Genomic DNA, 12,583 nt, shown 5'->3' with positions numbered 1-12,583 from the left:
TTTTTTTTTTTTTTTTGAGACAGGGTTTCTCTGTGTTCCCCTGGATGTCCTGGAACTCACTTTGTAGACCAGGCTGGCCTCGAACTCAGAAATCCGCCTGCCTCTGCCTCCGTAGTGCTGGGATTAAAGGCGTGCACCACCACTGCCCGGCTCATTTCTATTTCTAATTCATTTCTATTTAGGAATTATAACAATCTTTTTTCTGTCTCTGTCTCTCTCTGTCTCTCTCTCTCTTTCTCTGTAGTATGTGTGTGAATGTTTGTGCAGGTGTGTCTTGGTACTCACAGAGCACATAGGAGCGGGAATCCTCTGAAGCCAGAGTTCTATATAGGCAGCTGTAAGTTACTGATGTGGGGACTGTAAACCAAATTCAGATTCTCTTCAAAGAGGATATGTACTCTTAAATGCTGAGACATGTCTCCCCTGCCCCTTTTAGATTTGTTTGTTTATTTATTGTGTATGTTGTGTTTGTGATGTGTGTGTCTGTATGTGTATGTGGTGAGTGTGATGTGTATAGGATACCTGCATAGGTCAGAAGATGTAGGATTCTTTGAAGCTGGAGATATAGGTGGCTGTGAAACATAGGTGATTGAAAACAAACTCAGGTCTTCTGCAAAAGTGTAGGCACTCTTAACCTCAGAGCTCATCCCTAGCTGTCCCCAAACCCCTCCCCGCTTAAGATAAAAGAATCCCCTAACTGAATCTGGAGTTCTTCATTTCAGTTAGGCTAGTCCACTAGTGAGCCCCTCTACCCTACTGATTAAAACACACACACACACACACACACAATTTATTTTCTTGAGACAGGGTATCTATCACTTTGTAGCTCTGACTGGTCTAGAGCTCACTTGTAAATCAGACTGTTCAGGAACTGTCTGGGCCTCAGGAGTTCCAAGATTAAAGGAGTGTGGGCCTTATAATTTTTAAGTATAAGAGAATACAAAAAGTTCAGGATTAAGAATCTTGTAACAAAACATATAAAATGAAGACATTAACTATACATTAAATATGATTATGTTAATAATTTCATTGTTTATCTGAAGAAATAAAGTTAAAATACTAATAGGACATCTTTATGAGTGCTTAAATGCTTGCTAGACTGGGAAAACAAGAAGTGAGGCACTAGTGCTATCAGAATCACTACTGTAGTGAGAACACAAAGTAAACAGAGACTTAAAGAACAACGTGACAAGCTGTATATACTAATGTAAGTATGCTCTGTGGCTTGAAGTAGTATGAGAAGAGAAACTGACATGAGTTAGGGCTGCACCAAATTCGTGACCATAGAGTGGCAGTTCAAAATATGGTAAAGGCTTGCTAAAAACATAATAAACACTACTAAAGAGTATTCCCACTTCCAAATGGCAGTCTTGGGTTTATGAACTGAGTGGTAGAGCACATGCCTACTATGTGCATGCCCTGGACTCTGCTCCCAGCACCTGAGCAGCACTCCCAAGGTTTAACATTTACGGGAATAACGTGTAAGCCAAGACCTGCCATCCTCATAGCAGTCTGAGCAGATATGTGGAAGCTTTATCCCACTGGCTGGCTTTCACAGAGCAGGAAGGTGGACTTGTCTGCACCGGAGCACACAAGTCATCATTGGTCTCAGCCAGTGTGAACCCTGTGATCATCAGTCTTATCCAGCCCTGAACCCCGAGAGCTACCATAAGGAATGGCCTGGCAAGACAAGCCCACAGGAGGAGCAGTGTCATCAACATCATAGAAGTAACTATTTTCTGATCAGATGTAAGGCCTGTTCCACTGGGAACAAGAACCTGTGGCTGCACAGGTCATAGGCCCGACAGGAAAAACCATTATTCTCCAAAACAGACACAGGGTTGGACCAACTCCCAGTGGCTTATCATTATATGGACAGATGATTCGTCTCTCAGCCCTCATCAGTGAAGCACTAAATCCTACGAGATTATGATGAACGCAGATATTCACGATTGGTCAAGGCACAAAGAGTAAGACTGCAGAATGTCTAACCCTAGATGAGGCAATGTATGTCAGACCTCCTCATCCTCTCACAGCTCTGGAATCATTGTGGAAAATGGGGAAAAAAGAATGTAAGAGGAGGTGGAGGATGACTGTAAGGACACAGTGTCTTATGAACTAACAGGGCAGCTATATATAAACCTATGAACTCGAACAGTTGTTGACAGCAGAAACAAATCCCAACAAAGAGAGCTAAGACAGGCACCAAGTCACACCCATAGCTAAGGAACTACTGGCAACTGATAGTTGCTGGGGAAGGGAGAAGTCAGGTGTTGTTTGTTTGTTTTGTTTTGTTAGAGTTTCTCTGTGTAGCCCTGGCTGTCCTGGAACTCCCTTTGTAGACCAGGCTAGCCTCAAACTCTGAGATCCACCTTCTTCTACCCCCTATGGATGGGCCCAAAGGCATGTACCACCACTGCCTGGCAGGAGAAGTCATTTTTAAGAGTGTAGTTCCCTACACCAAGTAAACCACACTAAAGTGGAAGGCCACACAAAGAATACATAGGCAACATGAAAGACAAAACTGGGTAGTCAGGAAGTGGCATGAATCTGAAGATTTAGGGCAGGGGTCAATGGTCCAAACACATTGTATGAAATTCTCAAAAATATTGAAATTTATGCCGGGCATGGTGGCGCACGCCTTTAATCCCAGCACTCGGGAGGCAGAGGCAGGCGGATTTCTGAGTTCGAGGCCAGCCTGGTCTACAAAGTGAGTTCCAGGNAAAAAAAAAAAAAAAATTGAAATTTGTTCTTTTTACTTATGTATTTATTTAAACAAGGTCTCATTGTGTAGCCTTGTTTGTTTGTTTGTTTATTGGAAGAGGGTCTTACTGTGTAGCCTTGGCAGGCTTCGAACTCACTTTGAAAACTAGGCTGCTTTGAAACCACAAGATCATTCTATCCCTGTCTCCAAAATGCTGGGATTAAAGGTGTGTGCCACTACCCCTGGTTCAAACTCACTATGGAAGCTGAGATTACAAACATGTCTGTTTTTAAGTAGTGCTTGTACTCAAAGACAGGACAGGGATTCCTGCATGCTAGGCAAGCATTCTACCAACTGAGTCATATCCCCTGCCTTGGAACTCTTCCATATTTTGGGAAGGAATGTATTAAGAAAATGGTGCAGCTGTTATGGAAAACAGCCTGGCAGTTCCCCAAAAAGCTAAACATAGAATTATTATGTGACTCAGCAATTCCACATCTAGGTACATATCCAAAAAGCTTCAGACAGGTGTTAGCAGGAAATCTGTGCATGAATCTTCATGGCAGTACTCCTTAAAATACTTAAAAAGGAGAAATAAGTCAAGTGCCCATCAATAGTTGAATAAACAAATGCATCCACACACTGATTATAAAGGAATAAAACAGTAATACACAAAAACAAACAAACAAAACCAGTAATACACTCTATACCACTCTCAGAGCTAAAGCCTGTAAGAAGCCTGGAACTACAGGGCAGCTTGAACCTTGCACCCTCCGGCCTTTACCCTCAGATGCGAGCTCATTGGAGTGTACAACCACATTTGGTTTAAGGCCATAGATTTTATGAAACAACTGTAAGAGCAGACTGATGGTTGCCAGGGCTCTAAGAAGAGAACAGAGAAATGACAATTTAATGGGTTCAGGGTTCCTCCAGGGGATGAATATTCAACTCCCAGCACCCACGTGGCTCACAACTGTCTGTAACTCTAGTTTCAGGGAACCCAGAGTCTACTTCTTATCCTCTGTGGGGACCTGCACATGCTTCATTCCCAAAATACACATAAACTTAAAAATTTAAAGAAAATACATAAATAAATAAAACCCTCTACCAGGAAAGGCACTAGAGTAGGATAAACATTTTTAAAGTCATTTGTTAAAGACTAATATCTGAATTTTTCTAGAAGATCTGATGTAAGTATATACAAACAATTTATAAAAATTTCAGGGTAAGCCAGGCGGTGGTGGTGCATGCATGCCTTTAATCCCAGCACTTGGGAGGCAGAGGCAGGAGGATTTCTGAGTTCAAGGCCAGCCTGGTCTACAAAGTGAGTTTCAGGACAGCCAGGGCTACACAGAGAAACCCTGACTCAAAAAACTAAAAAACAAACAAACAAACAAACAAAAAAAAACTTAAAAAAAATATCAGGGTAATTGCTTTAAAAAAAACAATATATAGATTACATACCAGGAAATCATTAAAATAAAATTCCTCATATAAAACAATATAAGTAACCACTTATAGGCTAAAGAGGAGGATCTCTTGAGGCCAGTGAACTAAACTCCTGTTCAGGTCAGCCTGGGCAACATAGTGAGATCTTGCCTCACAAACAATAAAATACTATTTTTAAAAACCAAGTCTATCAGCAAGGCTAGCTCTGAACCCAGACCCTGTACATGTTAGAAGTGTGCTACCACTGAGCTTCACATTCATGCGCACTAATGTACCCAAAGGGACTCTTATATCCTAAATATCCTATAGGAGATTAAAATGAATGTGGGCAGACTGCAGGGCAGTGGATAACATTACCCATCTGCAGTGGCCCTGAGAGCCACTCTAAGGACGCATGAGCTGCAAAGCTGATCGAGCATTTGACTCAGTAACTTCTTTGATCTACACTTGAATTTAAAGTAGAAGGAATAAATAATCTGAAAAGAAGCATGACAATTAAAAGGAGAAAAATGAAATGATCTAAATAGTAAGAGTAAAAAGCACAATGGAATATAGATATTAAAAATATGTGAGCTGGGCAGACGGCTCAGTGGGTAAATGTATGCTCAAATATGAAGGCCCAAGCTCAAAACCTGGATTCCTGTAACTGCCAGACCCTAGTGACTGTATTCCTATGGGTAGATGGGAGGCAGAGACAGGAACAGCTGGCCTGGCGAATACTGTAGAGAACAACCAATGAGCATCAAGGCAAAGGCAAGAGCCAGAGTGAAAGTGAGGCACTCCTGAAGCTGTCCTCTGACCACGTAAACACTGTGGCACAGGGCCACAAACAATGTATGTATTTTGTGTGCATGTGTGTGTATTTTAATGACAAATATAAAATTAATGGAGAGATGGCTCAGCCTTACAATGGTCACTTTTCCAGAGGACCTGGGTTCAATTCCTAGTACCAACATGGTGGTTCACAACTGCCTATAACTCCTATTCCATGAATCTCACACCCTCTTCTGGTTTCCACAAACACCAGGCACATAGGTAGTACAAAGACATACATGCAGACAAAACACCCATACACATAAAATAAAATTAAAAATAAAATCAAAAGGTATGTAAGAGAGCTGGTGTAGTAGTATATGCCTGTAACATCAACGCTTAAGAAGCTGAGTGGGGGGCTGGTGAGATGGCTCAGTGGGTAAGAGCACCCGACTGCTCTTCCAAAGGTCCAGAGTTCAAATCCCAGCAACCACATGGTGGCTAACAACCATCCGTAACGAGATCTGGCGCCCTCTTCTGGAGTGTCTGAAGACAGCTACAGTGTACTTACATATAATAAATAAATAAATCTTTAAAAAAAAAAAAAGAAGCTGAGTGGGCGAAGACCACAAGTTCTAGGTGATCCTAGGCTATAGAGCAAGATCTTGCTCCCATCAGCCTACAAAGGGCATCTAAAAAATAATGTCAATTGAAATGAATTTAAAAACAGTACTTTGGGGGCTGGAGAGACATTCAGTGGTTTAGAGCACTTGCTATTCTTGCAGAGAACAAGATTCAGCTCTCAGTACCCAAATAGTGACTCATGACTGCCTGTAACTCCAGTTCTAGGAGGCCCAACACTGTCTCCTGGCCTCCAAAGGTATTGCATGTACACGGTACATATACATACATGTAGGCAAAATACATACAATTTTTCATTAAAAGAAAGCATACATGCACCGATATTTCAGTTCTTCATATTCACTAATGATACATAGAAAATAATTTAAGGCTCAGAAGGGGTCCTTCCAAAATAACTTATAGAGAGTAATTTCCCAGCATTATTTACAGACATTCTGTACCAACAAATTAATCTATGTATACTAAAATATAAATCAATACTAGCAAAAAATTCTGTAAAATCAATGCTATAAGAGAATCTAGGTGACAAACTAAGAGCGTTATTATAATTATAAACTTCTTTTTAAACATTTGTTTGTGTGTACACATGTGCCTGAGTACATGTGTGATGTTGCACATGCATGTGGAGGGCAAAGGAAAGTTTGCAAAAGCCAGTTGTCTCTTTCTTCCACTCTGTTGGTCCTGGGGATCGAACTTGGAACATCACTGTCAGCAAGCACCTTACCTCGCTGAGCCATCCTACCAGCCCTATATTAATATTTTTTTTCTTTCCTGTTTTATTTTTTTAAAGAATTGCATATACCCCAAACACAACATGTACCAAGGATGACCTTGAACTCATACTCCTGCTTCTACCTCCTAAAGGCTGGGATTACAAGTGTGCACTATCACTTCAGTCCAGGGCTTCATTCATGACAGGCAAACACTCTATCAACTGAGATGCATCCTCAGAACACCCCCCTCCCCCCTTTTTTTGTGTGTGAGACAAGGTTTCACTATACAATCCAGGTTGGTCTTGAACTCACTAACCCTGGTTGGCTTCAAATTTGTGATTCCCCCTGTCTCAGACTTCAAAGTGCCAAGGACTATAGGTGTGAGCCACTAGGACCAATTCATTTAAACCTCTTGTTTAATGTCCCCAGTCCTTGTTGAGAGAAAAGTTTCCAGTCTGTTATGGTTACTGTCAACTTGAAAAGACCTAGACTCATTGAAGAAACTAGCCTCTGGTGAAAGATATCCAGATTAGGCTAATTTAAGTTGCAAGATCCACTCTGTGGGTGGGCTGAGATCCCAAACTGAATACAAAGGAGAGTGTCTTACCTGAGGAGGACTGTGTCAGCTGCCTCAAACTCCTGCTGACAAACCTTCCCCTACTAGCTGGGCTGTACTGTGATCCAATACAAACACAGCCTTCCTTAACTTGTTCCCTCAGTGCTTTGTCACAGCAAGTAAGCAGGTGACTAGCAAGCAAGCCACAGGGGGACTTTAGAAAAGTGAGCTACATTCTTACAAATAAAACATTATTTATGTAGCATTTTAATCAAGGTGCACAAATACACTTTAAAATATCGTGGAAGGAAAGACAATTAATGTCCAAATTATTTATACAGATATAAATATATATATAAGTAACTGCTAGAAAACAATAGAAATCTTTGAATAAATGAAATATGCTGTCCAATTCTCAACCTATAATCAACCTGTGTGCAAACAGTACCACGTCTCTGGGAAAGCTGCTGCCCTAGCTGGAGCTTCTGAACATTCTGTCTGCTTAGAACTGAAGGAGAGAAGAAGCCATGAGGACAAAATGGAATGGAAAGCAGTTTAAGGAGCTGACTTAAGGGAAAGTGCCAACAGCAAATTCTCTGTGCTACCAAAAAGAGAATTTCTCTCTGCTACCACAGGTTTTCCTTACAGATCCCATTATACAGATTCAGAGAGCTAACTTACCAGAATCAGTGTCTCTGAAATAACTAAACGACAAAGTTCATTCCACAGTGCTCTGAGTGTTCACACCCACATGGGGCAGAGACAACTGGAAGGGAGGGAGGAGCAGGAAGCACACTGGGCCTCCCTCCCACTACAGCAGCCTCACCAGGCGCTCGCTCTCTCTCAACCATCCACTTTTCAAAACTACTTTTCACCTCCTAACCAAAGTTTCTGTCATTAGACTCGCAAACTGTATCTATTCTATTTCTCCAAAAAAGTTTCAATGCCTAAGAACTAAGCATTTTTTTAGACATCAACTCACCTGAAATGAATTAACAAGGTGACCATGATAACCTTTTACAGTTTCTTTAGACCATTTTCTGTCCATTTAAAAATGCTTTTCTTAAATTCAACAACAGCAAAAAAAAAAAAAAAAAATAAGATTTTCTTTTAAATTGTAGCAGAACTATACTTTCTCTTACACATCTGTTAGAGCATAACAATGAAATCACAATTCAGTCTCGCACCGAAATATATTTAAAGAACTCCTGTTAGCATAGTATTCATAGTATTCATCAACTGATCCTTACTTTGCTTCAACTTGTGGAAATCATTGGCTCTGTCCCGGGTGGCCTGCTTTAGCGAGTCTGTTTGAATTCTGGGTTCCCGATCCAAGTTTGGGCCTGGAATTATGTGCTGAAGAGGATTTGAAGGGTTCTGTTTTGAAGTACTGGGATTTTCATTCTGGTTTAGATGTGAACCTGTGGCATAAAATCAAAATAAGAAGAATTTTTTTTTTTTTTTTGAGACAGGGTTCTATGTGTAGTCCTGGCTATCTTAAAACTGACTATAGGCCATGCTGGCCTCAAACTCAGAGATCCACCTGCCTCTTCCTCCTGAGCACTAAAATTCAAGGCCTGTGCTGCCACCACCAACTGGCTAAGAATGTAACTTCCCACCCTTCCGGTAGTCAAGTCCCAAATCCAGGGCTTGACACTTGCTGAGCAAGCACCCCACTGAACTAGATCTCCAGCCCAAGAACGGAATTCTTTAACAGAACAATTGCATATAACCTGCTTAACAAAAGCAAAAGCTCATGGCCATCTGACATCGGGAGGTCACAGAGCTGGCTTGTTACTAAGCTTTACTCTCTTTTATGAAAGACACTCCATCTGTGGCTAAGTATCTCCACCACTGACTACAAGATTGTCCAACCTCCTTTGTCTTAGGTATCTACAAGAGAACTGACACTCACTTCTCCTTCCAAACTCCAAACAGCTGCTAGAGATCTCTAAGCTCTAAACAGGGTTTGACACGTTTAATATCTATGTCATCTTCAGCTATACAATGACTCACAGCTGTTATTTTCTAACTTTTTCATCACTGTGTCTTTATCTCATCAATATCTTGGCTTTATTTTTTCCAGTTGAGAAGAGAAACTACGCTTTTATACAAGCTAGAGGACCACTCTATTACTACGCTACATCCTGAACCCTCTGGACTCTAAATGGCTAAACATTTGGAAACAAGAAAGTTCCTCAGCCAGCCATCTCCACATCTTTTATGTGTGCATGTGTTATATGCCAATCATTTAAAAAATATATTCATTTCCAGAACAAATGCTATTTCACCACACAGCTAAATGGCATGTTCTACTTACTCTATAGTAACACCTGAACAATAAGTTGGTTCTCAAATGGAATGCTAAGTGAGACTTTATACCTGGAGCCATGTTTGGTGAGAGAGGCTGTCCAGTTGGAAGATGGGAGATTGTCTGATGACTTTCATGTTGAGAAGCTAACACAGGGGGCTTCTTTAAAGCTATAAGAAAAAAATAGATTCACATTATTCTCATTGAAAATATTGTGATTTCGGGCTGGTGAGATGGTTCAGTGGGTAAGAGCACTGACTGCTCTTCTGAAGGTCCTGAATTCAAATTCCAGCAACCACATGGTGGCTCACAACCACCTGTAATGAGATCTGACCCCTTCTTCTGGTGTGTCTGAAGACAGCACGGTGTACTTACATATAATAAATAAATAAATCTTTTTTAAAAAAAAAGAAAGAAAATACTGTGATTTCTAAAAAACACTATGAATCAGTTTATACTGCAGAAATACTATGTGTATCCTAATTTTGTAATCTTTATCCTTGGCATATTAAAAATTCTTGTATAATTATTAAATTATACATTGTACTATCTATTCTGTCTTGCTGGCTATCATAATCAAACAGTTCCTGGCACAAAACAGGCACTTATCAAAGAATTTATGAATAAACAAGTTAATCTCTTCAAATATAATGACTTACAACCACGAGATTCTTTTCTATAAATAACTGCAAGCAAAAATGAGTACTTGCTGACGAGGTGATTAAGAATAGAGCTCTGGGTTGCTCGGCATCTTTTATGACATTGGTATTTACTAATTTTGTGTGGATGAGTGTATTGGAGGCAGGTGAGCCAGGATACCACAAGGTGGGTCGTGGGGATTTAACTAAGATCATAAGGTTTGGTGGCCGGTGCTTTTACCCACTGAGTCCATTGCTGAACCCTCAACTTAAAATAACAAAACAAATCATAACTATTATAACAATTCTGGAATTTTGATTTCTTTAAAAAACACAGAAACATCATAAGAATATGTTTTTGTTTTAATCTCAGGTGTGGGATATGGGGCCGCTTCAGACGGTCCACAGCAGCTGGCTATGATTTGCCTCATGCACTAGCAGACGCATGGTTTTGCCAACTGCAGATAGTTCCTGAGACTATGTGATGTTTGGAATTCTGGGTACTTTTCAGAGGGTATATAAATGCTAGAGCCCTGACAGGTGTGGGTGGTGGTTGTTCAGGAGGGTTGGTTGCAGTTTGTTAGTAGTCATTCTAAAAGAAGAGACAAAAGGAAAGAAAAAGATTCAGGGATCTCTCACTTTCTCTCCTCTATCATCCTTTCTCTCCTATCTAGTGATGGTGGGTGAAACTAGAAGGATAAAGGGAAAAAGAAGAACCCACAAAGTAGCAAAGGCCAGCTACGTATGTTTTATTGTATGTTTAGAACAGCTACATATCAGTTTTATTTAGTAGCTTGTGTGGGCTTGAAATTCAGTATTCAGCCCAAAACATGGCTATACCTACTGTCCTCAAACATGGCTATACCTACTCATGCTGAGATTACAGGCATGAACCACTCCGTTTGGCTCTGGAACATTTGCTTTCTATGTCTTAAACATTTATTTTAGTTTTGTGTGTATATGTGTGTGTACATGTGCATGCCTGAGTGCATGTATGTGCACCCATGCATGCTGGAGCCTGTGGAGTTCAGAAGAAGGGTCAGTTTCCTGGAACTGGACTTGCAGATGGTTGTGAGCTGCCATGTGGATGTTGGAATCTGAACCTGGGTCCTTTGCAAGAGTAGTAAGTATTCTTAACCACTGAACCATTTCTCCAGCTCCTGGAGTTTTTATTTTTTAAGATGGGAAATGTTATTTGTACAAAGAGCATTACCAACAAGAAGGTTAGAGTTAGAATTTTCTTCTCTCTTAAGAAAGGAAGCTCAACAGGAAAGATTACATTTTACACATCAGCACTCACCCCAACAGATCCCTGCACAGAAGGAGACTATGGCAGGAAAGCAGACAGCTCACAGGAAAACTAAGAGAAAAGGAAACCAAGAGGGGAAAGAAAAAACCAGAAGCTCCTACCTACAAATACGGGCACATTTTACTTCCTAAAGATTGGTGTGGTAAATTTGACGGGATATGATCCTATTTATTTTTGCTGGACACACAACCAGCTTTCCCTTGTGGTTAGGGGACAAGGGCCTTTAATTCTGACATTGAAGATACAGATGAAACTGAGTATGTCACTTTGTTTGTTTGTTTGTTTTTGAGACAGGGTTTCTCTGTAGCTCTGGCTGTCCTGGAACTTGTTTTGTATATCAAGCTGGCCTCAAACTCCAGAGATCTGCCTGCCTCTGCCTCCTGAGTGCTAGGGTTAAAGGCATGGGCCACCATGCCTGGCTTGAATAAGTCACTTCTTATTTGGGCCATCAAATACATTCCAATCATATATAACCAAATCTTTCCCTTCTTCTACAACAACATAGGAGGCTAATATGAACATGTGGAATCATGACAGAAGCCACTGTTCAGATCTTCAAAAAGAACACCAGGCTTTAAGATGGAAATAAAGAAACCTTTGTCACTATAGGATATTGTAATTTGAAGACGTCTAGTAGGAATTACTTCCTAGTCTATCCTAACTAGCACATATTACTTGGGTCACTTTTACAGTTTACTTAAATGATTTTATGTCACTTATTACATAGTGTTAAGTATACAAGAAATCTGGCATTTACTCTGAGAAAAACACTTAAGCACACAGAGCTGTTCTCCACAGACTTTGCCACCATTACACCTTGTCTCCACTGCCATCTGCAATGGCCAACACACACAACTGCACACAAAGCCTTCAATGAATAGCACTTCACTAGAATCAACAGCCTAACTGTGACTTGTTAATGGACAGGGGCAGCTTAGTCTATAACTCTGCTGGTCAGTGCTGTCCTTAGCATAAGTCATATAAGATGGAGGGAGAGTGCTTCTTGGCCTTTTGGCTAAGATCAAGTGCAGAAGACAAGAGTATCTCCATTACTAAATAATAATCAGTCATGTTAAGATTTATATTATAATCTCTCTTGCTTAAGAACAAGGTGACTTTAAAAATAAATTTGGCTTAGATCAGTGTTTCTCAATCTGTGGGTTGTGGCCCCTGTGAGGGTTGAAAGACCATTTCAAAGGGGTCACCTAAGATCATCAGAAAACACAGATATTTATAATTCAAAACAGCAGCAAAATTAAAGTTATGAAGTAGCAAAAATAATTTTAAAGTTGGGGGGGTCACCACAACATGAGGAACTGTATTAGAGTCGCAGCACTAGGAAGGTTGAGAACCAGTGGTTTAGCTAGGTAAAACAAGGCTGGGTTAAACAAACAAACCTTTAAAAAAGTCCCAGAGGGACTGCTCTTCCAAAGGTACTGAGTTCAAATCCCAGCAACGACATGGTGGCTCACAACCACCCATAATGAGATCTGATACCCTCTTCTGGT

At 40.5% G+C, this 12,583-nt stretch overlaps 1 protein-coding gene across 2 annotated transcripts in view; it reads right to left on the bottom strand.

The window, feature by feature from the left end:
- Nucleotides 1-12,583, bottom strand: part of Casc4 (cancer susceptibility 4) — a 67,625-nt gene that overhangs the window by 11,653 nt on the left and 43,389 nt on the right. For both annotated transcript variants that reach the window (XM_021154004.2, XM_021153997.2), the window contains exons 7-8: nt 9,200-9,298; nt 8,068-8,238 (exon numbers count right to left, since the gene is read on the bottom strand). In XM_021154004.2, coding sequence (XP_021009663.1) covers nt 8,068-8,238; nt 9,200-9,298 — 270 coding nt within the window. The remainder of the gene's footprint in view (nt 1-8,067; nt 8,239-9,199; nt 9,299-12,583) is intronic.

The sequence above is a fragment of the Mus caroli genome, chromosome 2, assembly GCF_900094665.2.
Source record: "Mus caroli chromosome 2, CAROLI_EIJ_v1.1, whole genome shotgun sequence".
NCBI classification, from domain to species: Eukaryota; Metazoa; Chordata; class Mammalia; order Rodentia; family Muridae; genus Mus; species Mus caroli.
The sequence above is the reverse complement of the archived record's forward strand: the minus strand, read 5'-3'. Positions and strand labels throughout refer to the sequence as shown.